We start from the raw sequence: 26,142 nt of genomic DNA, 5'->3' as shown, positions 1-26,142 counted from the left end.
CCCTCGTTTGGCGCGCGGGCCCTAAGCCGCGGATCTGAGCTTGGGTCTCGGATCTTCTCTTATTTCTCCTCTTTTTTTGCCCTTTTCCGGAAACTGGTTTCTCGAACAGCTTCTGTTGTGTCTCTGGTTTTCGAGATGCCGTCTTTTGTACTGGGCCCGGCGACACCGGCCCCCACTCCGGCCGCGGCCGCAGCCCTGCAGGAAGCTCTGGAAAATGCTGGGCGGCTCATCGACCGTCAGTTGCTAGAAGACCGCATGTATCCGGACCTTTGCGAGCTGCTCATGGGGTCTGCACCAAGTGAGTGATCGGTGCCCATCTGGTGTCCCTGCTTTCTCAGCCAAAAGACCTCGCGTCTGACTCCTAACTTGGTCCTCAGTGCTGGTTCCGGCAAAGACATCCTGTGATTTAGGGCGTTTATTGCTGCATTTTTGAAGAGCTGGAAAGAGCCGATTTTCATTTTTACCTGTTCTCTCTTTCCTCATTGCAGCAAAGTGAAGAGCAAGCCCTCAGTTGAAGCAGAAGGACGCTAGGACCCAACTCTAATAAGGTCCTCATTACTGCCAAGTGTTTATCGCTAAGGGCAGATGAGATAGTGTTTGAATTCTTTTTTTTTTTTCTGATTCAAGACCTATCCTTATTCATTCCTCATTTTAATGTTTGACTAGGACGGAGGAGCAAATGAAGTTAAATTAGAAACTTACCATTTTCCCTCAAATAAATGCTTTATTGTGTGTAGACAGTGTAATACGAAGTGCTGGGACAATAAAGGAAGAGGACAGAGAAATCAGTAGTCCTGATGAGCAGGAAGGATAAAGTATAGTATGTGCCAAGGAATGAGAGGTGACTGGAAAGTACTTCATTTAACGATTTTAAATTGTGACCTGGCTCCTCAAGGCTTACTGAATTACTTAAGTTAGCAAGAAAAACATACCCCCTTTGTGAGTGAGATGGAAATTGGAAAAAAAGAGAGAGCATAAGTAAGATAGAGGCAAGATTTTCGGTGCAAAGAACCAAGATAATCTAACCAGGATAACCAGGACATTTCTGGCAGTTTATAAAAATCAGTAATTCAGTAGACATGTCATCAAAAAGAAGATAGAAACAGAGTGAGGATAGTATTTGTTCCTGGTAGTTACTTACCAGTGGGCTTGTCCTGTAAGAAGTGAGTGGCCTCTTAGCAACTATCATCTTGAACAGCATTATTCACTTGGGCTTAGGTTTGGAAGTAAGGCCTTCCTCATACCTGACCCTATTCTCCATACACCTACCTCTTCAACCTAATCCTCTCCCCATTTTCTCCATCTTCTCATCCCCCTTGCTCCAGTCACATTAAACTTAACGTTTTCCATGAGAGGCCACCCTCTTCAAGAAATCATCATTTTATGTGTGCTCATTATTGTTCCTGGAATCTTCTTTCTTATGTCTTTGCCTGACAAACTATTATTCCAGAGTCCCTTAAATATCACCTTCTTTGTGAAGCCTATCTTAACCATTCCCATCCTCACCAAAGTTATCAATATCATCCTTTATGTTTCAATATTCTATTAAAATTATGTTTCAGGATTAACTGAGGTGTCTAGGATTTGCTTCAAAATAATCCAAGGAAAAAGTGTGAATAGTGATACTAACAAAAGATGATTGGGCATGTGTTGGTAATTCATGGAACTGGGTAATCAGTGCATAGAGATTGATTATATTTTTTTCTCTACTTGTATATATGTTTAGGTTTGCTAAAGCTGTTAGAATGCAATATACCAGAAATGGATTGGCTTTTTCAATGGAGTTTTATTCGGTTACAAATTTACAGTTCTAAGGCCCTGAAAATGTCCCAATTAAGGCATCAACAGGATGATACCTTCTCTGAAGAAAGGTCGATGGCTTCCAGGGTTCTTGTGTCACATGGGAAGACGCAAACTTCTGCTGATTCTTCTCTCCCGGCTTTTGGTTTCAATGGCTGTCTCCAAATGTGTCTGGGCTTTTCTCCTTCAGCTTGTCTGGTCCTTCTTGCTTCTTCCAGGGCATTTTCTTTCTCAACTCTCTCTCTCCATGAGCTCTTTTAAAGGACTCCAGTAAAGGATTAAGACCCACCTTGAATTGGGTGGATCCCATCTCCATGGAAATAACCTAATCAAAAGGTCCCACCCAACAATAGGTCTGTCCCCACAGGGATGGATTAAGAGAACATGGCCTTTGTGGGATGGAGAACATCTTCTTGACCAAAAGGGGGATGTGAAAGGAAATGAAATGAGGCTCAGTGGTAGAGAGATTCCAAAAGGAGCCGAGAGGTCACTCTGTTGGGCACTCTTACGCACACTATAGATAACCCTTTTTAGTTCTAATGAATTGGAATAGCTAGCAGTAAATACCTGAAGCTATCAAACTACAACCCAGAAGCCATGAATCTTGAAGACGATTGTATAAAAATGTAGCTTACGAGAGGTGACAATGTAATTGGGAAAGCCATATGGACCACACACCCCTTTGTCCAGTGTAGAAAAATGGGGGGGGGGGGGGGGAGGAAGGCACCCAGTATTCTTTTTTACTTTAATTGTTCTTTTTCACTTTAATTTTTATTCTCATTATTTTTGTGTGTGTGGTAATGAAAATGTTCAAAAATTAATTTTGGTGATGAATGCACAACTATATAATGGTATTGTGAACAACTTAATCTATGCTTTCTATGACTGCCTAGTATGTGTATATATCTAAATAAAATTGAATTTAAAAAAAGAGAGAACATGGCCTTTTATGGGGTACATAACATTCAAACCAGCACAATATATATTTTAAGTTTCCATAATAAATTATTAAGTTGTTATATATGTAAATTCACTCCCCACCCCCCAACACTTCTGTACTCTGGAAAGTCTGAAGAGATGCCTGGGATAAATGGGCCATCAGTCATGTCTAATGAATGCATTGTTCAGCACCAGACAGGACAGACTGAGTAGCCAGCACTCTCCTGCCTTTAGTGACCTGGGTCTTAGAGGAAGAGAAAGGCTGCCCAAATGAGAACACTTTATAGACTACTAGGTGACTTTCTTCCCCAATAAAATATTGCTTATGCAGTATTATCTGATTAAAGAACATTGGCTGGTAAAATTAGAGTAAGGATCTGGGGAAGAATTCTAATGGGGAAAAAAGGCATAGATTGTTTTACTGTATAGCTGTTTAAATGAGGGGTGGGTATAGGGTAAGTTAGTTGTTATATTTGTCTCACCAGTCAAAATTTTGTTTTATCTGAAAATCCCAAATGGTTTTATTTTCCTATTTAAGATTAGTAAAATAGATAGAAAAAAACTGAATTATTGAACTAAACATTTTCTTTGTTATGGAGTAAGTCTTTTTGAAAGATAACCTGCCACTCAGGGCTGAAACCAGTAACTGTTGTACTCTAACATGGAATTTCTCAGGTCTATGTTATGTCAGGCCAGAACTACTTTATTCTCTTTGTACCTTTAGAACTGCCAGACACATAACTGTTTTGTAGCTTGTAATGCTTCTAAATGCCCACTTGATAAGTAATGTCTTGTTTTAAATAAATGCTTTTACTGTTTTATAGATAATCCTACTGTTTCTGGCATGTCAGATATGGATTATCCTCTACAAGGACCTGGTTTGCTGTCTGTACCCAACCTTCCAGAGATCAGTTCCATCCGAAGAGTTCCTCTCCCACCTGAGCTTGTTGAACAGTTTGGACGTATCCCATTACTTTGGATTTAACTGTTTAGAAAATGTTAAAATTGGTATTTTCATTATAAGTGTTTTATAATTGGGAACATATACACAATTAAGGGTTGTATTTAAACTATATTGAAGTCCATGAGTCTAGGTATTTGGATTATACCTAGAAAATTTCTTATAAAATTGGATTTTGGAAATTGAATCACATTTTAATTCCTTGGGGACTTCTAAGAGAGTGAATTGTTTAAAATGAACTCTGCATTTTTGAATAATTTATTACAAAGTATTACTTTCCAATTAGGTTATTTATGAGGAAATTTTTACTACCACAGTTTCTTAGTTCAAAGATTCATGTTTTCATTTTTGGTTTTTCCCATATTTTGTCATTTTAAAGCTGGAATACAGCTCTAAAAATGTTCACAACAAACAAAAAACTGCCATGTCCCCTCCCCCCCCAAAAAAAGTTGATGGTGTGCATTTTACATACTGGAGACTTGGAATTGATGAAGTTTATAAGTGGTTTTATTCCTAAGGATCACAATAAGAATTTGTATTTAAAAGTATAAGGAAGTAGATTACTAATGGCATATTCCTAGACTACACAGCTAAAAAGTGTGGCACGCCTTATTAAAGCACCAAATTTGTAGCTATTTGCTGGAAAGCATTTATATTAATCTACAGCTCTCATAAAGAGATCAAGATATTAAGCAAAAACTTTAATTAAGCAAAAATTTAATCCGAGACTTTTAAAATATGTGTAAATATTTAAAGAGTAAAGTGGTACATATTTTAATAGAGTGATTTAGAAAAAAAATCAAATGGAAAATTCCAAAACATGCTTATGCAATAAGTTGGAAAATTAGCAAAATCTAATGAATATTTTTCTCTAAAACTTTGTGTTTTTCTGAGCCTTTCTAAACTAATATTAGTAGATATATAGTACACTTTATCCCATGCTCTACTCTTTCTTCTCTTCTTAATGTTCTTCTTTAATCCTTTCATAATACTATGGAAGAGACATTTCCTTCAATTAGGAAAAGGTTTTGTTTCCGTGGTTGCTTCATTGTCTTATAATTACATAACATAGTTCTCTGTCTATTATTCAATTACACTATTTATAAGAGGCCTACAGATTGTCACCTGGCTGTGACTTCAGCATGCCATGTGCTTTTTGTTACTCTTTCTCCTATACGTTATAGAAAATGGTTCAGGAAAAGTTGTTATTTTTTAAAAGATAGTGTTTTAATCTCAGTTGGTGTTATTAATAATTTGTATTCTTTTTTAGGTTGGTAATGGTAAGAACATTACATTTTTCCTTCAGATATTTCATTTGTCTTATATTAAAGAGTGAACAAATTATGATTTTTAATCATGCATTTTAATTCAAAAGTTAACAAAGATCTACCTTACATCCACACTACCTCAGATATGCAGTGTTAACTGCATGATGGGTGTGGTTCCCTCCAATCAGCAGAGCATGGCTCACAATTGACAGTGACATATTCATGTGGAACTATGAAGATGGGTATGTAATTAAGGCTGGTTTGCTTTAGCATGGTTAGAATTTAGAATTCAGATGAACTTTAGCACATCTAGTGTTCTACTCATTACAAACTGCCTGCTTTATCTTTCATTCCTCTAACATGTGAGTCAGTGCTTCTCAATTAATATGCATGCCAGTCACCTGGAAATCTTGATAAAATGTGGATTCTGTTTCAGTAGTTCTGAGCGAGACCCAGGTTTAACGTGTTCCCAGGCAGTACTGCTGATTTGGGTATCACTCTGAGTAGCAAGAATCTAGGTCCCAAGGTTTAATCCTGTAGTAAAGATAATATATCAGTAACTCTTTGAAAGATGTTTGGACATTTCTGTGATATGGCAGTCTGACAGTTAATTGAAGTAACGTTACAATTTTGTTATCATTCTGTGTACTTGACCTTGCATGTAAATTAAAGATTTATTACAGAGTCTGAGTGATGTCCCAAAGTCTGTTCCTTAAATAAAGCATATTGACTTGGTAATCTCCCTCTTGGTTTTAGGAGGTAAATTTTATTTACTTCCACTTCTCCATCATATTATCCTTAGGTGGGGTGTAAGCTAACAATAGCAAGCCTCACATAGTTAAGATGTTATTCTTGCCCCGAGTAATTGATGCAATTCTTAGGAATGTACCCAGAAAAGATTGTATCATTAACTCAAAATTGGGACTAAATGTGAACTTGTACTTATGGCTTATAGGAAATTATTTCTGTATTGTGATTTTTTTACTAGGAGTTTCCGTAAGCTATTTTTATTGTTGAAATATTATAATGATCTTGCAGTCATAATAGCAGTAATATATGTTTGTGATTGTTCTTCATGTATCTGAACTTTAATCACCTTGCCCGAGTTTGTTTTTCCATAACATACTAAAGAATAAAACTTCTTCATTTAAGCTTGTATCTCTTAAAGAAAACCCAATAAAAAAAAAATTGCAGAATAGATAATTGTGAGAATCTTTATAAAGATTTTTTTACCTTTTTTTAACATTTCCATTAACATATAGGTTATTTATTCATTTAACAAATATTTATTGAGCCTCTTGTGTGTCAGACACTGTTCCTTGTGAGGAACAGTACTAAATGAGAAAAACACGGTCCCTACCCACATGAAACATTACAGTCCAACTGCATTCATTCAAACTAGAACTCACTTAAAGGAAAATTATCTGAAGAATATGTTTACTGAAAAAAATCAAGGCACACATACAAGGTATAAATCCACAAATTCAATTCTGCAAAAACTAACTAGGCTTAGTTTCAATTATTCAATTAACTTTCCATTTTATGTCCTAATTCCATCTGAATGGTACAAACCATCTTGTTCAATTTGTTGTTCTCTAACCCCTAACTTTTTAGGTATTGAGTCTTAGGGTGACTGTGCCAGTTATCAAAGTGACCTATGTAACACTGGGTCATAGGAGAATGAGGCAACTTGGCCCACATTTAGTTGCCATTTAGGTGTTTTCTTCCTATTTACACAATCATTTCAGAACAACCAGAAGCTTTCTTTAAAGTCTAGGTCACATTTTTCCCTCCTTGGTATTTATCTTCTTGGTGTTATTTGAACTTCTTGAATCGCTGATTGAATGTCTTTCATATTTTTTGGAAATTTATTTCAATCATTTTCAAATATTTTGTCTGTCCCATTCTTCTCTCTTCTGAGATTTCAGTTATATTTTTGATAGACTGTTTGATATTGTCCAACAGATTTTGGATATTCTGCTTTGTTGTGTTTCCACTCTCTTTTTTTCTCTGTTTCAATTTAGGCAATTTATATTTACCTAACTTTAGGTTTACTGATTCTTTCCTCAAGCCTACTGACAATTCCTTTTCAGACTTTCTTTTTCTCTATTAATGTGCTTTTTATTCCTAACATTTGCATTGAATTCTTATTATTTCCATCTCTCTGCTGAAATTCCTTACCTGTTCATGCATATAGTCCATGTTTTCTATTATAGCCTTTACTATATTGATCATAGTTATTTTAAATTCCCTGTCTGATAGTTCCAACATGTAGATCATAGCTGATTCTGGTTATTGTATGTTTTGTTTCTTGACAGTAGGTTTTTTTTTCCTTGCTTTTTTTTGTGTCTTGTAATTTTTGTTTGAAAGCCAGGCACCATGTGTAGGGCAATAGAGATTGCAGTAAATGGTAAATTTCCTTGGAAATGGGTATATGCTTCTTCTGCTGCTAGTGCTAGCAAGTAGGCCTTTTTTGGGGGTGGGGCATGGGGAGGGTAACTTTTCCAGAGGAGGAGTTGAGTTGGGTTTTGTTGTTGCTGTGGTTACTACCCTCAGTGCACCACAGCCTTCAGCTTCCTTTAACATGACCTTGCCCTAGGGAACAGGTTGGGTTGCTAGAGATTTTTTCTTAATGTTCCTGTTATACCCTGTCCTAGACTTTCCTTTTGTGTCTATGCTTCAGAGAGGGTCTTCTCCATACTCTTGCCCCAGCCCCGGTAGTAGATCACTATTATTTGATAATTGATACTTGCAGCCTGGTAAAAGGATGTTTCAAATGAGGAGCAGCATTTCCTGTTGACTTAGTTCATGCTCACCCATAGGCAAGCATTGTGTCTGTGGATCTCAAATTTGAAACAGTTTTTGTTTGCTGGCTTATTTTTTCATTATATTCTATAGTCTAAATTTATTTAGTAGAGTACTGTAAGATAAAACCTTGTTGTTTTTTTTTAATATATGTACATGTTTTTCTTCAACTATTGACAGTGGAGACCTTGCCTATTTTGATGGACTTAGTGAGACTATTCTGGCTGTGGGGCTTGTGAAACCAAAAGCTGGTAAGCAATAAAAATAAGGATGAGATTTTATTTGTATATACAGAGACTCCAAATGTTTTAGGACTGCATAGTAACACATTTTAAGTAGTTGAATTTCCGATTGAAGTTGTGTTCTGAATTTATCCTCATTAGAACTGCATAATATAATCAGGAATATTTAACATAATTTACCCACTTTAATAGAAAAGGTGAGTCTGAATTTTAAAATGTTAACTATAATTCTTGTATTTTATCTGGGTTACTTTGTACTGCTCTTTCTTGATTTATCCCAAGTTTTTTGCAGTATAGATTTTTTCATCAATTACTAAATGTAATGTAAAAAAATTTTTTTGACTCAGCATTTTTTAAGTCTTCATACCCTATGGAAGTAGGGATCAGTGCAGAATATATCTTGGAGAAGTCAGAGCTTTTGTTTCAACTTTATTATGCCAGATCTTTTATTAGAGCTATTGACAGGAAGAATTGATGGATTTAAATTTAAAATAGATACATTTAATGTGTCTTCCTACAAGAGCAAATAATAGATAATATTCTGGGGTTTTTTGCAAGGATTAAAGGATCATAGCCCTCTAACAATTCCCATCAGTACAAACATGCAGTTTTAGACACTATTTATTTGCATACACTAGAAATGTATTTCCCTTACATGGAATCTAAAAGCAGTCTTAATATCATGATAAATGTATCTCTGTCTTGTTTCTTCATTTATAAGTTTATTCATATAAGAGTCAGTGGCTATTCTTGTCCCCCTATTGTAATAGATACAAATTTCCCATCTAAAATAAGTAATAAAATCTCATTCTGCTCAAATATAAATTTCAGTGCAAAATTGAAATTTTGTCATAGTCTTTGACATGGCAGTGAAGATGTCACCTTTGATAACTAAACAATTACAATGTTTGCTGTCAACAAGTGCTGAAAATTTTAACTCTCAAAAATATAGCTAATAAAGTCCATATCTTACTTTATCTTGTGCAAGGGAATATTATTATTCAAGTTGAATTCATCTTTTTCCAAGTCATTTAAGCTTTTTTGCAAGAATCTGCTATATTGATGCTTTCTATGTAAGCAAGTAGATAATGAGTCCATGTTTCAATATTATGATTGGGCAAAATACAAGAAATCCTTAGTGTTTTCTAGCATTTGCAGGTTTTTGTCCACAGAGGAATTGACAAGGCTTAATCATACTTTCCAGCTCTAAGAAGCATTTCTCATTTTCTAGAAGATTCACATAGCTATCTGTTTCTAATCTCATCTTTCAGAGAGATAATTTAGCCGAAAGAGTATGTCATTTTTTTGGCAATATCCGTTATAGTGATTATATCATCATGAGTGAAAAGATGTATCTTATGGTATGACACAATAAAGCTGCCATCTAAGTCAAAGCATGTATAAATTCCTTCCTGCTGGTTATTCTCAGAATGGTCTTTCCCTGTCTTGCCAGAAAAATAAACCTCCTACCTAAAGTTTAGTCAACTACTTCTAGAAATCCTGTAAAATTCATAATAGAAGAGAAGAACTTCGTATTTTTCTATTTCTTCACAAAACCTCTTGAAAAGGCACCAATTCATTGACTTGTCTTTAAATTGAACATGTCATTGGCCAAGTTTTTGTTGCCAGAGCATGCTTTTGTAAAAAGCAACAAGTTAGTGGTTGTGTTGAATTTCTTCATTAAAGTAGCACTAACAGATAGATGTGTTGCAAAGCATCATACATGTTCGTATTTGTACAGAAGTACTAAACTTTCTTTTTGAAATTTTATTCATCAATGAAATTTTTACCATTTCAAAAACCTATGCAATTATAGAAGTTTCCGAAAGGTGATTATAAAACGTGAACTTGATCAATGAGGAGAGTTGTCGAAACAGAGAAATGTCAGCCTTGAAAGGAATTGGCTTCCAATTTTACCATCGCCTATTTTAAAATATTTGAATAAATCATGAGAGATCTTGAAAAAGATGACATCATTTGACAGAGGCATTGTTTTACTTAAATTACTTTAAGCCATAAACCAGCTCTACTGTTAATAAGATTCTAACCCACTGAGGTTTCTAGAATCAAAGGTGACTTCTTTCGTGTAGTAGTATGACCAAGTGCTTCAAAGTAAGATGTTTGTTGAGGAAAATCTTAAGTTTTCATACAGTTCAAACTTTCTAATTGAACTTATAGAAAATCATATGTATGTTAACATGATTAAGGTAGAAAGTGTATGTTCAGCTTCATACACTAAACGGGCTTTTGGGCCCCTTGATAGTAATCAGTGAGGATAAAACCAAATGATAATATAAGCTTCGTTGTGTTTTCTATGACATTTAATAGCCTTAAGTAGGCCAAATGTAATCACACCAATCATAATCAAAATACTGAGGTGTATTTCCCTTTTTTACCTCTATCAGAGTCACTATTTTGGGATGTCATAACATGATAGTGAGAATTGCACATATCATTTCATACCACTCCACACTTTTTAAAGTTAAACAATAACTTGGCATAAAAAAAGTTTTTTTAAAGAATATTCAAAATAACAGGAAAAACATATTTGTACTTCGTTTAATATCCCATCTGAAACTCCCAGGTTATCTGGTTTTGATACATAAATTCATTTGCGAGAAGCAGCCAATCTTTTCTAAAAGGTGAGCACCTGTATATGAATTTCCCTGTAGATTCTGTATAAATTTCCCTCTAGATTCTATGAAAGTGCTAACATTTCCCCAGGAGATAATTATAAGTCTAAATTTTATTTTCTCTCACCCCATTTCCAAGATGAAATCTTTATATTTTTATAAACTTAAATTATTTTGTAATGTAACACTGATTTTAAAAGGGATTAAATACTGAAATGATTGTCTCCAAAGGAGATTGTTTTCTACTAACATTATTTAAATGATCACAGGTGGTAAATTTTTTAACATCATGTATTTTTAAATGTTTTATTTTTTTAATTTTTTTTATTTTTTTATCTTCATTTTATTGAGATATATTCACATACCACGCAGTCATACAAAACAAATCGTACATTCGATTGTTCACAGTACCATTACACAGTTGTACATTCATCACCTAAATCAATCCCTGACACCTTCATTAGCACACACACAAAAATAACAAGAATAATAATTAAAGTGAAAAAGAGCAATTGAAGTAAAAAAGAACACTGGGTACCTTTGTCTGTTTGTTTCCTTCCCCTATTTTTCTACTCATCCATCCATAAACTAGACAAAGTGGAGTGTGGTCCTTATGGCTTTCCCAATCCCATTGTCACCCCTCATAAGCTACATTTTTATACAATTGTCTTCGAGATTCATGGGTTCTGGGTTGTAGTTTGATAGTTTCAGGTATCCACCACCAGCTACCCCAATTCTTTAGAACCTAAAAAGGGTTGTCTAAAGTGTACGTAAGAGTGCCCACCAGAGTGACCTCTCGGCTCCTTTTGGAATCTCTCTGCCACTGAAGCTTATTTCATCTCCTTTCACATCCCCCTTTTGGTCAAGAAGATGTTCTCTGTCCCACGATGCCAGGTCTACATTCCTCCCTGGGAGTCATATTCCACGTTGCCAGGGAGATTCACTCCCCTGGGTGTCTGATCCCACGTAGGGGGGAGGGCAGTGATTTCACCTTTCAAGTTGGCTTAGCTAGAGAGAGAGGGCCACATTTGAGCAACAAAGAGGCATTCGGGAGGAGGCTCTTAGGCACAATTATAGGGAGGCCTAGCCTCTCCTTTGCAGCAACCGTCTTCCCAAGGGTAAAACCTACGGTAGAGGGCTCAACCCATCAAACCACCAGTTCCCTATGTCTGTGGTCATGTCAGCAACCATCGAGGTGGGGTAGGCCAATACCCCTGCATTCTCCACAGGCTCCTTAAGGGGGGCACTACATATTTTTTTCCTTGTTTTTTTTTTTTTTTTTCTTTTTTTTTTTAACCTTGTTTTCCTTTTTAAATCAACTGTATGAAAAAAAAATTAAAAAAAAAAAACAAAAAAGAAAAACATACAATAAAAGAACATTTCAAAGAGACCATAACAAGGGAGTAAGAAAAAGACAACTAACCTAAGATAACTGCTTTATTTTTAAATGTTTTATTAAATTTAGCTAAACTGGATTAGATATTTTCGTATACCAGTAACTCATTTTAATGATAAATCCATAATCTAATAATGCTTAAATGCTGGTTATTTTTCTGATAATAATTCCTATCCCACATCTGCTTATCTTAGGCATTTTTCAACCTCATGTACGACACCTCCTGGTTTTGGCGACCCCTGTGGATATAGTGATTCTTGGACTCAGCTATACTAATTTACAGGCAGGTATGGTAACCTTCACGCTGTCTTTTTTAAAATAAAGATATGTTGGCCAATTTAATATCATAATTAAAACGTAGTATGTTTCACTAAGTTAACTTTCCAGGCTAGTTGCTCAGGAGAATAATATTTCCCTACAGAAATAGTTGGTTTACAAAAAAAAAAAACTATTTTGGATATATTTACCATGTTAATTTGTAGTTCTTAAACATCAAAAATAAATGGAAAGTTGTAGAAGAGAAATAACTGAACACTGTTGAGTTTTTAAATAATGCTATCAGTTTCCTTGTCTCTCATTTTTTTAATGGCCATTTTAACACATAGAACACTGAAATATAATGCATTATCCATTCTATCCCTTAAAGTAAGATGTCCTCAATTTATTACAAGCAGATTCAATGGTTTCTTTTGTATTCTGGCAATCTGTTTTGGATAAAATAATGTTGAATTCAATGACTCAGTTTCATGATTATCCTACATCCTTAGGCCATTTTTCAAAATTTAATAATTTGGGTTAGTTCTTTATTTGTTTGATGTTTTGCTACACAATATATTTATATAGCTTTCTAGTGTATACTATAGGTTCTATTTGATTTGAGTTATCAGATTGGTTGTATCTCAGACTTTTTATAATAATTGAGTATATCAATAAGAATTCAGTAAGAAAATCAATTCTATAGATACTGCCAGAATTGTTTTAAACATTAAAAAGCTGATAAACTGATTTCTGTATTCTTTCTTTAAAAATAAAAAAATAGGTTCTGGAGTTCTTAATGACAGTATGTCTGGTGGAATGCAGTTGCTTCCCGATCCCTTATATTCTCTTCCCACTGATAATACTTACCTTTTAACAATAACTTCCACTGATAATGGCAGAATTTTCTTGGCTGGAAAAGATGGCTGTTTATATGAAGTAGCATACCAAGTAAGTCTGGCATTTACAAACATTCTATCCTCTCTTTGATGGAGTAGGGTTAGATAGGATTTGATTTTTATTTTCTTGCTGTAATAGCACATTAATAGATTCTTTTTTTTAAATTCAGTTTTATTGAGATATATGCACATACCATACAATCATCCACAGTGTATAATCAGTTGTTCACAGTACTATCATATAGTTGTGCATTCATCATCACAAATCAATTTTTGAACATTTTTCCTTATTCCAAAAAAAAAAATAAAATTAAGAATAAAAATAAAAGTAAAAAAGAACACCTAAAGCATTCCATCCCCCCATCGCACCCTATATTTCATTTAATTTTTGTCCCCATTTTTCTACTCCTCTGTTAATACATTGGATAAAGGGAGTGTGAGCCACAAGGTTTTCACAATCACACAGTCACATCATGTAAGCTACATTGTTATACCTTTGTCTTCAAGAATTAAGGTTACTGGGTTGCAGTACATTAATAAATTCTTGATGGAAAATATTCACACATATAGTTAAGGCTATAGTCCTATGATTTCACCATCCCCACAAAACCCAATTTTCTTCCCAGGTAAAAGCTACTTCAGTTCGTTTATGTCCCTGTAGAACATGATACATACATTGATGTATGTATGTATACATAATATACTTTTGTATATGTTTTTACTTGTATCATTGCTTATACTTTGTTTTACAACTTGCTTTTCACTTAAAAGAGTTTGTCTTGAAAGTCTTTCCTTGCCAGTATCTAGTAGATATATGTTATGTTTTGTGATTGCTGTATAATAATCCATATTATGCATGTACATGGTGATTTAGCACTTCCTCTCTTGATAGACTTCTAGGTTGTTTTCAATTTTTCCCTTTTAAAAATAATGCTATAATGTATATTCTTTTGCTAGTCTCCTTGTGCACATGTAAATAATTTCTCTATAGAGACCTAGAATTCTAATTGCTGTATTATGGAGTATATGCATTTAAAATTATATTTAATGCATTCAACCATCCTCATATTCTCCTCATAGATGACAGCCATCTATGAATATATTATCTCTTATCCCCCCACTCTCACTAAAATTGATATTATCAAACTTACTATATTAATTTTGCCAATCAGATGGAGAGAAATTGTTTTTCTTTGATTGCTGGTAGGTTAGCTACTTTTCATATAATTATTTGTCATTTGTATTTTGTCTTCTCCAAATTGCCCTTTTGTGTTCTTTGCCTGTTTTTCCCCCATTGCATTGTTGCCTTTTTCATAGGCAAAAATTAGGAAATTGAGATTCACAGAATAAAAACTTCTTTGTCACACTGCTAATTAGTGGCAGAGCTAAGTTAGAACCCAATTTGGCCTTGCTTTTTTTTTTTAACACCTTTAATTTTCTCATTTTTTTTTCAATTAGAAAAGGTTTACAGAAAAATCATGCAGAAAGTACCAAGTTCCCATATACACTCTCCCCCCAACACACAGTTTTTTCTATTATTAACACTTTGCATTAGTGTAGTATCTTTGTTACAATTTATATTACAATATTATTATAATTTTACTGTTAACCATAGTCCATATTTTACATTAAGTTTCACTCTTTTTGTTGTACAATTCTATGGTTTTAAAATTTTTTCTCTGATAACATATATACAACCTAAAATTTACCGTTTTAACCACTTTCAGATATACAATTTAGTGCTATTAATTACTTTCACAATGTCATGCTATCATCACCAAACTTTCTGCCTTGCTTTTTATATTACATTGTACCTCTTGCTTGCCCAGTTTCTCTTGGCTTTGTTCACTACAAAAAATAGTTTTGCTACAAATTAAAGTATGCCACAACTCAATCATTGAGAGAAGAGATTGTTGAGTGGTGGTGGTTGTAGCTGCTGTTACAATTGGAGACAAAGTAACTCCATCCAGTATACCTGTGACACTTATAAACTGTGCTTATTATTTTCCTTACTACTTTCAAATATGAGTTTTTGAAATAATTTAAATATAAGTTCACTAACTCAGCACTTCCGAGGTTGCTAGAACAGACATCATTGATTTCATTGAGCATTGATTAGATTATGTCTGAATGCATATTCTATTTTTAATTACAGGGCTGAACTCAATACTTACTTTTGAATAGTATATCTTGCTTAATTAATAATCATTGGCGTTTCATGAAAATTTTGGGATTCTTGTAAACATGATATACAGTAGTTGCTATTAAGGAGTTATGTCTTTTTGTTTTTTCTTTTTTTTTCATTTAAGGCAGAAGCAGGCTGGTTTAGCCAAAGATGCAGGAAAATAAACCACTCAAAGAGCTCTCTTTCTTTCCTTGTTCCTTCCTTGTTACAATTCACATTCTCAGAAGATGGTAAGTAGTAAGCAATAAATTTGGTAAACAAATTTTTACATATCCTTGACTTAACATCTTCTCCAGAATTTGTCATTGTTAATTGAAATGTTAAATAGTCATGTTAAATAGTATTTGTTATACATTCATAAGGTTTCTTAAAGGAAAAAAAGGGGTTATATAACATAGAGACAGCATGCGTTTTATTCTCAGGTTACTTATTTCCTATAAATATGGCATCAGATAACGTGTCCAAAATAGCTAAACATACTTAAACCAAAATGTGTGTGTGTGTGTGTGTGTGTGTGTGTGTGTGTGTGTGAAAGAGAGAGAGAGAGATTGAGAGAGAGACATTCAGGTATCTAATATGTGTTTTGTCTGTTCTATTACAGATTCCTAGTATAAAATGAATATATCTGAGTTTTGAATGCACTGAGAGATTTAGACAGGGGAAACAATTTTTAAATGCTTTTTAAAGTTAAGATACGTACACTTACAAAATCATAATATGACTGATTTTTTAGTATTATTTCCCTTCATACAATGACTTTTAAACTAAACTGAAAGCCTCTTAAAGAAAAGGGCCAGATATAATTCTTCTATGTGTTCCTTAAACATAGTAAGCATTCAGTGAATGTTTGTTGAATGAGAAGTAAGCTAGAACTTGTTTTGGGTTGCCCTAAAAGTCACGTAGAGGACTAAATAACTTATTTGTGAAGCTGCTCTTAACCCAAACATAGTATTTAACATCTTTTTAAAAATTTTTTTGTGACTCCTATGTTTGACTTGTTAATCTTCATTGTTGTGTTCTTGGCTTTTTTGTTTTTGCCATTTATTTATTCATTCATTCATTCATTGCCTTAATTTTAGATCCTATTGTTCAAATTGCAATTGATAATTCAAGGAATATTTTATATACACGATCGGAGAAAGGTGTAATACAGGTGAGTATTAATATTATGTCACCATTTGGGGAGGGGGAGCAAATTTTTGTTATAAAGGAATAAGATTCAATTACTTTTCAGAATTCTCTTGTGCTTGTTAAAAGGACCCCCAGACTACTTCTTAGGGTTCCTTTTTATGAGATTTCCAATCTCTGCATGTTTCTGTGTCTGTTTTAAGTACCAAAATAAAAAATCCCTAACCAGGAAAAGTTGTTTAATAAAATGTATACAGTATATAATTGTATTTGAATACAATTTTTATTCACAGGTGTATGATTTGGGCCAAGATGGACAAGGAATGAGCAGAGTTGCCTCTGTTTCACAGAATTCTATTGTCTCTGCTGCTGGAAACATTGCTAGGTAATATGTAATTTATTGTCAGACATTTCATTTGTATGTATCATTGTAGTGTTTATATGCAGTATACTAATATTGTTCCCTCAGAGTATTTCTGAAAGGTTAGGTATGTTGAAAGAAACTGCTCATAGGTCATGGGTTATATTTGAAGCAGAGCTGCTAGAGACTTCATTTTACTTAGCCAATGTTCTTATCTTTGATGGCTTGAAACATAAGGCAGGCAAATTTTATAGTCTAAAATACAGCATGACATGTTTTTCCTTGGAACTTTAAGTCAGGTGGTCTGTTACAGGCATTACAGGTGCTGTGACTAGGAAGCTACACATCTCAAAGTTCCCACACTTATACCACCCCTCCCTTTTAACAGACCTCCCTGATACAAGTTTGGTTGATCTATAATTGATATAAGTGCCACTTGAGAATACAGAATTTTACAGTTGTATTAGCTTCATTTTATGCATGAGGAAAGTGAAACTCAGGAACATTAAGATTTGCCTGAGTTCTGACTCCCAAGTAAGTGCTGGAACTTAATCTTGAAACCAAGTTTTCAGATACTGTGCAATGCTGTTCGCATATATCGTGCATATACCGCTACTGACTTAGCTCCAGAAACTCCCTTTGCATAACAAGGAACTCAGAATTTCAGCTTTTGTTATCTGGTCATTGCTAAGAATCAGATATGCTAGTGAAAAGCAACATGTTTTCATTGACTTTAAAGACAAAAGGAAATCTCAAGGGAGACAATCTAAAACTAATGGTTTCTTTTTTCTTCCCTCAACTTTTTTTTTGAAATTTTTTCAAATCCACAGAAAAATTAAAAGAACATTATGGTAAAAACTGATGTACCTTCTATCTGAATTCACCCATTAACATTTTGCCTTATTTGCTCATTCACTTTCTTATGAGTCACTTGAGAGTAATTTACAGGTATCACACCCTAAATTCTTCGTCTTCTATCTCCTAAGTCTGTTACATAACCATGATATATTTCCACCCCTAAGAAAACTACCAATAAGTCTGTAATGTTATCTGGTATTTCCATAGTCAATTTTAAAATTACCCAATACTTCCAAAAAATCTATGGCTGTTTGTTTTTTGTTGCAATTTCCCCAGGATTGCAGAGCTCATGAATTAACATTGGTCATTAGTCTCTTTTAATGTAGATCAGCACTCCTTCCTTCTTTTCTTTTTCTTGTTGGCATTTGGGAGTGAAGGAGGGGCAGGAGAGTTGTTTATAGGTTATCCCAATTTTTGGATTTGTCTTTTTCTGTATAATTAGATACAGAGTAACCTTTTTTTAGCCAGTATTACATAAGTGATGAAAACTTCTTGCTGCTTTATATCAGAAGACATATAATATCAATTTGTCCCGCTACTGAACCCTTGGTTAAATTTATGTTCACCAAATCTCTCCATTAGAAAGGTTCATTATTTGCCTTTTTAATTAGTGGTAATCTTTACAGTGGTATTTTGATGTTGTGAGAATAACTCATACCCCATCAACCATTTACCCAATAGATTTAGCCTCCTTTCATGATCTCTGTTTGAAAAAAAGCGTTGGTTACTCTTAACAAGATTAATGTAAATAACACACGCTTAAGAGTTCTTGCCAGTTCTTGATGCTATTTTATCACTTTGCTAAGAAGCTAGTTTTAGGTTGTTTTAGACATGTAGAAGTGCTGATGGAAAATGTTCCTTATAATATAATAAACATCTTTAAAATGCACTTTAGTTTTTCTCCTTTCTTTTAGGACTATAGATCGTTCTGTTTTTAAGCCAATTGTTCAAATAGCAGTGATTGAAAATTCTGAATCACTGGACTGTCAGTTATTGGCTGTCACACATGCAGGTTTGTTTTATTTATATATCTGCCATTTTTTTTAATAATGTTTATCATTCTTTGATTTGGAAAGATATTAGAAATGCATTTTTACTTCTGTATCAAGCCATATTAATAATTTATAAAGTTAAGAATTTTGAAAGTTTGAAGATTTCTCCATTTCTGTGTACTTATTTTATAGATGTAAAACTAGGCCTGAAAGGTAAAGTGGCTAACATTCAGTGACAGAGCTTGTATTGGTATACGAGCTCCCTTTGCTTATACTTGCAAGTTCTTCCTACTGAAATGTATTGATTGACCTCTTAATCCTGTGTAATATTTTATTAGAAATTCATTTCAGCTAGTAGTCTATATGATGGTTTAAGACCAGTCAGGAAACTGATGTATGGCTTTCATAGAGTTCTATGTTTCTATATGGAATTGCATCAATAACACATATACCTCAGGTCCTTTGTTTTCTATGACTGATGTATAATTTTACCCCTTCTTCAGGTATAAGATTATATTTCAGCAGTTGTCCATTCAGACAGCCGTTAGCAAGGCCTAATACACTGATGCTGGTTCACGTCCGCTTACCTCCTGGATTCTCAGCATCGTCAACAGTGGAAAAACCTTCAAAAGTGCATAAAGCTCTTTATAGTAAAGGTAAGTCCTAAAATACTGTCAGATTTAAGATCAATTTCTTAAAACTGTTAGGAAGGTATTTTAAGGCATTTTGAGGCATTTGAAAATAACATCAAAAAGTTTTCCAATAACAATTAGACTATTTTATTTTTATATCCAGGTACTCTGTTTTTTAATATATTTTTATGTTAACATAGTATTTCAAACAATTCAGTTTGCATATATATAAAAGCTATAGTATTGTCAAAATATCAAAGTAATGTTTTGTTTAGTTTCAGCCTTGTACATGAACTCATTTGACATTATCACAGTGTAATTTCCATTATAATGGATTGTGAACTCTTTTCTTTCAGAACAGTTAGACTCAAGTGACTGCTAACTCTTGCCTGCTGTGACATTGTCTATATAGTTATGGGGAGTTTTGTGCCCAGCAATACACAATTTTCATGGCAAACTCTTTTGGATTCATAATTAAGTTAAAACAAAAAAACATATTTATTGAGATACAATTCATATAACATAAAATTACCCTTTTAAAGTGTATAATTCAGAGGTTTTCAGTATTTTCAGAGAGTTGTGCAACCATCACCACTATATAATTCCAGAATATTTTTATCACCCCAGAAAGAAACCCTGTTTCCATCACTCCCCATTTTCCCATTCTCTCAGCCCCAGGAAATCACTAACCTACTCCTTATCTCTAAAGATTTGCCTATTCTGAACATTTTCATATTAATGGAATAATGCAGTATGCAGCCTTTATCACTCAGCATAATATATTTTCATGGTTCATCCATGTTATAGCATGTACAAGCACTTCATTCTTTTTTTTTTATGGCCAAATAATATTCCTTTAATAGATATACCACATTTGTTTATGTATTCATCAGTGATGGACATGTAGGTTGTTTCCACTTTTATGCTATTATGAATAATGCTGCTGTGAACCTTCATGTACAAGTTTTTTATGGGCATATATCTTTATCTTGGTATATACCTAGGAGTAGAATTGCTAGATCAGGTGGTAACTATATTTAGCCTTCTGAGGAACTGCCACACTGTTTTCCAAAGCAACTGCATCATTTTACATTATCACCAGCAGTGTATGAGAGTTCCAGTTTTCTCCACATCCTTGCAACACTTGTTATCTTTTTATCTGTCTGATTATATCCAGCTTAATTAGTATAAGTTGAGTGCCTCATTGTGGATTTGATTTGCATTGCCCTGGTAGCTAATGATGTTGAGCATCATTTTGTGGTTTATTGGCCTATTATACTTCTTCTTTGGAGAAATGACTTCAGATCCATTGCTTTTTTTTAAATTGGGCTATTTGGTTTTTTACGATTAAATAATAAAGAGTTCTTTGTATATTCCAGACACAAGCCCCTTATCAGGTATATGATTTGAAAATATTTTCTCCCATTTTGTAGTTGTCTTTTCACTTTCTGGTGATGTCCTTTGAAGCACAAAAGTTCTATAATTTTTCTTTTGTTGCTGTTGTTTTGGTTTCATATTTAAGAAGCCATTGCCTAACCTGAGGCCCCAAAGATTTACTCCTGTGTTTTACTCCAAGAATTTTATAGTTTTTCACTCTTACATTTAGGTCTTTGATTCATTTTGAGTTAATTTGTGTATATCATGTGAGGTAAGACTCTGACTTCTTTCTTTTGTGTGAGTATATCCAGTTGACCCAGCACCATTTGTTGAAAAGAATATCCTTTTCCCATTGAATTGTGTTGGCACCACTGTATAAAATTAATTGCTCATAAATGGATGAGTTTATTTCTGGTTTCCTGTACTATTCTGTTTATATATATGTCTGTCCTCATATCAGTAACACACAGTCTTAATTACTGTTACTTTGTAGTAAATTTTGAAGTTGGGAAGTATGACTCCTCCAACTTTGCTCATTTTTATTTTCAAGACTGTTTTAACTATTCTGTATCTCTTAAATTTCCTTATGAATTTTAGCGTCAGCTTGTCGATCACTGCAAAAACAAACAAAAGCAGTTGAGATTTTGATAGGTAAATCTATACATCAATTTGGAGTAGATTACCATCTTATATTAAGTCTTTGAATCCATGAACATGCAAGTCTTTCCATTTATTTAGTCCTTTAAATTTCTTTCAACAATGTTTATAGTTGTCAACGTACAAGTTTTACACTTCGTTTGTAAAATTTATTCCTAAATTTTGTTTAGTTTATTCCTAAGTATTTTATTCTTTTTGAATTAAATTATAAAGCTAGAAAGTCATTGAGGAAAATTTATCTGTGGTTTTAATTAGCACAAATTAATCAAATTACAGGTTTCCAAACATTCATATGCTAAAAACTAAGAAACATTTTCTGCCACCTTGATATATATAACTTACTCTCAGTTATTCACAAGCCAGTTATATGTTCTATGAATTAATTATCATCCCATCAGCTTAAACCATCTAATGAGTTCAAGACTGGTAACAATAAAGTCAGTAGAAAGGAGGCAAGTTAGAGAAAGGAGCTGGAATTGAGCACAGGAGAGTATATTTCAAATTCAAATAGTAGTATCTAGTTTTGCTGAGTTACCCCTTTTATAGTACATTTATCTCTTCATTCCACTAGCACCCTCATCATTTTTATTCATGGTATGTTTGAATTAACTAGTATATAAATTCTACTTCACTGATTATTAGATACCATTGATTGTGAGTCAAAACATTATTTTATGTGCTAATAATTTTTTAAAGTTCTTAATTGAATTAATAAACCTGTTAATTGCAATATATCTTAACTTCAGAAATGTTAAAATGTGAAAAAATAAGTGTTACCTGAAAAAATACGGTATAAGATCTGGAACATTTAATGATTGCATGCAAGCAACGATTGTAAATCCCTTAAGGGGATTTACTTTTTGCTTATTTGGTAACGTGTTTGCTTTTTTTGAGTATGTGCTGCGTATTAATAATTAATCTTATTAAGGTTATTGGGGTTGCGTACTGTTCGATATCATATAATAAGATTTTGTGTGTTGAACTTTTAGGCATTCTATTGATGACAGCCTCAGAAAATGAAGACAATGATATTATGTGGTGTATCAACCATGATACATTTCCTTTCCAAAAGCCAATGATGGAAACCCAAGTAAGTTATCCTGAGAATTGTGAAGATATTTTTGTGTATAATTTTAAGTGAAGAATTGTATGTTAAGGAACTTCTGATTTATTATGGCTTGCTTCTGATGATCTTTCTATGATTAGAAATCATATGGAAAAGAAGTGTATACTGTTATTCCTTTTTTTTTTCCTTCTGTCTGGTTAGAAATATTTGTAGTAATCACAAAAAACATCTTTTAAAGAAAATATTGGAACTCTTTTAGGATGTTTTTATAAAAAGTATCTGGAAATGCATACATCTCTTCTGAAATTATCTTTTTCCCATTTAAATCTATTGTATTTTTAGTGATTTAATTATGAGGCCATCAATTATAGTTATGGCTAAGAATAGTATTCTAAAGTTCTCTTTAATTTGTTGTTTTGCCTACATTTTTAAGTTTTTATTTTTAAAATCACAGAAATTTTCAAACATACATCAGAATAGAAGAAATAGTAAATTGAAACCCCTATTTAAGAATCACCATCATTTTTCCTATCTTATTTCATTTCTCTCTCCTTCATATATGTATGCAAACATAACAACACACAACACAGTTAATATTTTAAAAGCAAATACCAGACATATCATTTTATTTATATAATACTTGAGTTGAAAGTAAAGTACTACTTTAAAAACATAACCACCAAATGTAATGCATGGACTTTAAGCAAATCCCAAAAGCTAAGAGCTATAAAAGACATTGGGACAATAGGGGAAATTTTATGTTGGTTGGGCATTATGTTTTATTAGGGACTTACTGTTAATATTCTCTAAGTTATACTAGTACAGTGGTTATGTAAGAGAATTTCCTTATTTCTATGTTATGTATGCAGAAGTATTTAGTGGTGATGTAGCATGATGTCTATAACTTACATCCAAATGGTTCAGTAAAGAAACAATATATAGAAAGAGAAAACATGTATTGTAAATGCTAACAATTGTTGAATCTGGGTATTTGGTTTATGGATATTTACTGTTCTTTTCAAGATTTCTGTATGCTTGAAATTTTTTGTAAAATATTTTAGAATACTGAAACACTTTTAAAAAGAGTATCTTAGCTTTGAAAGCAAATCTAACTTCCGAAGAGAAAAACCTATTCCAGCAAATTGTAAGCACTTAAAGTATGACCACTAAACCTAGGGATGTCAGTTGACCTATGTTGGGAATATGGTAGAAAGTAGCCAGTCTTTAGTTTCAGAGAGAATTATAATTCTAATAAAGAATATTTACAATGTATCTTGAGGAAATTTTTCCTTTGTTCTCTAATATGAAAACATTATTAATTAGTAAAGGAGATGATTAAAATAATAGAGGAATAGAAAATTAAATACTGACTTTTGACAGTATTTCAGATTAATATATTATTTATTAAATTCAGTGTTTACTTAGGGAGTAGGTCTTTTTCTTATGAAACTTCAAAAAGCTGTATATATATTTCTTTTATTTAGATGACAATCCGTGTTGATGGTCATTCCTGGGCTCTTTCTGCAATAGATGAATTGAAAGTGGATAAGATAATTACACCATTAAACAAGGATCATATTCCAATAACTGACTCACCAGTTGTTGTGCAGCAGCACATGTTGCCTCCAAAGAAATTTATTCTCCTCTCAGCACAGGTATGCACATACTTGGTTACAATGGAGAACAAAAGAAGAGAAACAATCATTAGTGTTTTTATCAAGTACTCTGCAGTAGTCACTTCATAGAGTCATTTACTTAGGTACTTACGAATGTTTACCCTTACTGCGTTCCTAAGGAGTAGTTTGTAAATACCAAAAATGCTAAAAAAGAACTAGCTGTTTAGAAGTGTTACACTGTTTCTGAAGTAGAATTTCTATCACTATTGTTCAGCAACATAAAATATACTATGAGCTAAGTTTTATGTCTAAGGACAATGGAATAAAATATTTATTGTTCTCACTTATCTTGTTAAAAAACATTTTCTTAACATCTGTTTTTAAAAAGTAATGCATTGGTTGGTCTGAGGGTTGTGAGTTATTATTAAACTGTTTAGCATTGTTTCCCCCAACAACCATGCTTGACCAACTGTAGAAAAAATAATAATAAAAAAACAAGCAAAACCCAAAAAAGTAATGCATTGACAAAATTCAAAAGGTATAGTATATTTTATGATATAATGTATAGTGTAATATAAAAGTTCCCTTCCAGTCCAGATGCTCTCCCCATAGACAGCCATGTAACCATAATTTTGTGCATACTTTCAGTGATGTGTTATGGATATGCAAACAGTACAAATAAATTCTTAAACAAATGGGAGCATACTGTATACACTGTTCTATACCTTGCTTTTTATACTTGAATAGTATACTTTATAGATCTTTCCATATCAGCATATAAAGTACTTTCTCATTTTTTGTTTAAATTTGAAAGGTATTCCTGAGTATGAATTTTCTATATTTAACTAGAAATGGATTGTCTTCTGCTATTGAAAATAATGCTACAACCTTGTGCATATATCATTTTGCATGTGTGTGAGTAGAACTGTAGAAATGCCCCTTGTTGGTAAAAGGGTAGGTGCATTTATAATTTTGACAGATACTGCCAGATTTCCCTCTCTGCATTCATTAAGATTCTAAGTACCTGTTCCCTCACACTCTCTCCCAGCACAGTATGCTATAAGCATTAGATTGACTTTTGGATATGTTTTCTGTGAACTATCTATTCCTATTCTATACATACCTTTTTTTTTTTTTTTTTTTTGAATTGTCTGTTTTCTTTATGATTTATAGACACTGTTTATGTATTAGGTAAGCTAAATTCTTGTGATTTTAGTTGACAGTATTTTTTCCTGGTGTGTTACTTCACTTTGTTTATTGAGATTTTTCCCATGCAAACTATTTTATTAGTTGAAATATTGGTTGTTTTTTGAGATTTACGTGATAGTTAAAAACCTTCCCCATTCTGAGATTTATCAAAGAATCCATCTATAGCTTCTTTAAGTACTTTTATGGCTTTATTTTGTCCTTTAAATCTTTGCTGTGTTTGTAATTTATCCTGGAATAAAGTATGAGTATGGCTCTAGCTTCATATTTTTCTAAATGGCTATATGTTGTGTCAACATGATTAATGAATAATCTCACTATAACCCTTTGGTTTGAATGGTGGCTTTTGTCATATACTAAATTCCAGTATTTATTTAAGCATACATCAGAATTTTCTATTTTGTTCCATTGAACCAACTCTATTCATTTGCTGTTACCATGTATAACATAAAGGTTTATAAAATGCTTCAGTCTGACAGTATGCTTCTACTTTTCTGTGGGGAGAGGACAGTGTTTTCTTATTAAATATTCTCTCTGGTTATATAAATCTGGTGTAGGTTGGGAGTTGAAATGTAGATGGTCTTTTTTACCAGTTTACTTCTATTTTTGAAGTTCATTTTTCTTTCTTAGATTTTATTAACTAAGGTAACAGTGTCAATTCCCACTGGCCAAACTTGGTCAATCTATTATTCATGTTTTTTCTTTCTTTTTTATTTCTTAGGGAAGTCTTATGTTTCATAAACTCAGACCTGTAGATCAGTTGAGGCATCTACTTGTGAGTAATGTAGGTGGAGATGGAGAAGAGATTGAAAGATTTTTTAAATTACACCAGGTAATTATTTATACTTTTTTTTTAATATGTAATT

The 26,142-nt window shown here is 33.1% G+C and overlaps 1 protein-coding gene across 1 annotated transcript in view; it reads left to right on the top strand.

Moving 5' to 3' along the window:
* NUP155 (nucleoporin 155) overlaps positions 1-26,142 on the top strand; it is a 67,272-nt gene continuing 41,130 nt past the window's right edge. The window contains 16 exon segments of the mRNA XM_037799364.1: positions 1-298; positions 3,564-3,701; positions 5,112-5,122; positions 5,124-5,141; positions 5,143-5,210; positions 7,954-8,024; positions 12,239-12,331; positions 13,084-13,250; positions 15,508-15,613; positions 16,463-16,536; positions 16,805-16,896; positions 18,645-18,742; positions 19,226-19,378; positions 22,378-22,478; positions 23,939-24,109; positions 25,998-26,108. Of these exon segments, the coding sequence (XP_037655292.1) occupies positions 136-298; positions 3,564-3,701; positions 5,112-5,122; positions 5,124-5,141; positions 5,143-5,210; positions 7,954-8,024; positions 12,239-12,331; positions 13,084-13,250; positions 15,508-15,613; positions 16,463-16,536; positions 16,805-16,896; positions 18,645-18,742; positions 19,226-19,378; positions 22,378-22,478; positions 23,939-24,109; positions 25,998-26,108 (1,635 nt within the window). The 5' untranslated portion in view covers positions 1-135.

Source organism: Choloepus didactylus, chromosome 11 (assembly GCF_015220235.1).
Source record: "Choloepus didactylus isolate mChoDid1 chromosome 11, mChoDid1.pri, whole genome shotgun sequence".
NCBI lineage: Eukaryota > Metazoa > Chordata > Mammalia > Pilosa > Megalonychidae > Choloepus > Choloepus didactylus.
The sequence above is the reverse complement of the archived record's forward strand: the minus strand, read 5'-3'. Positions and strand labels throughout refer to the sequence as shown.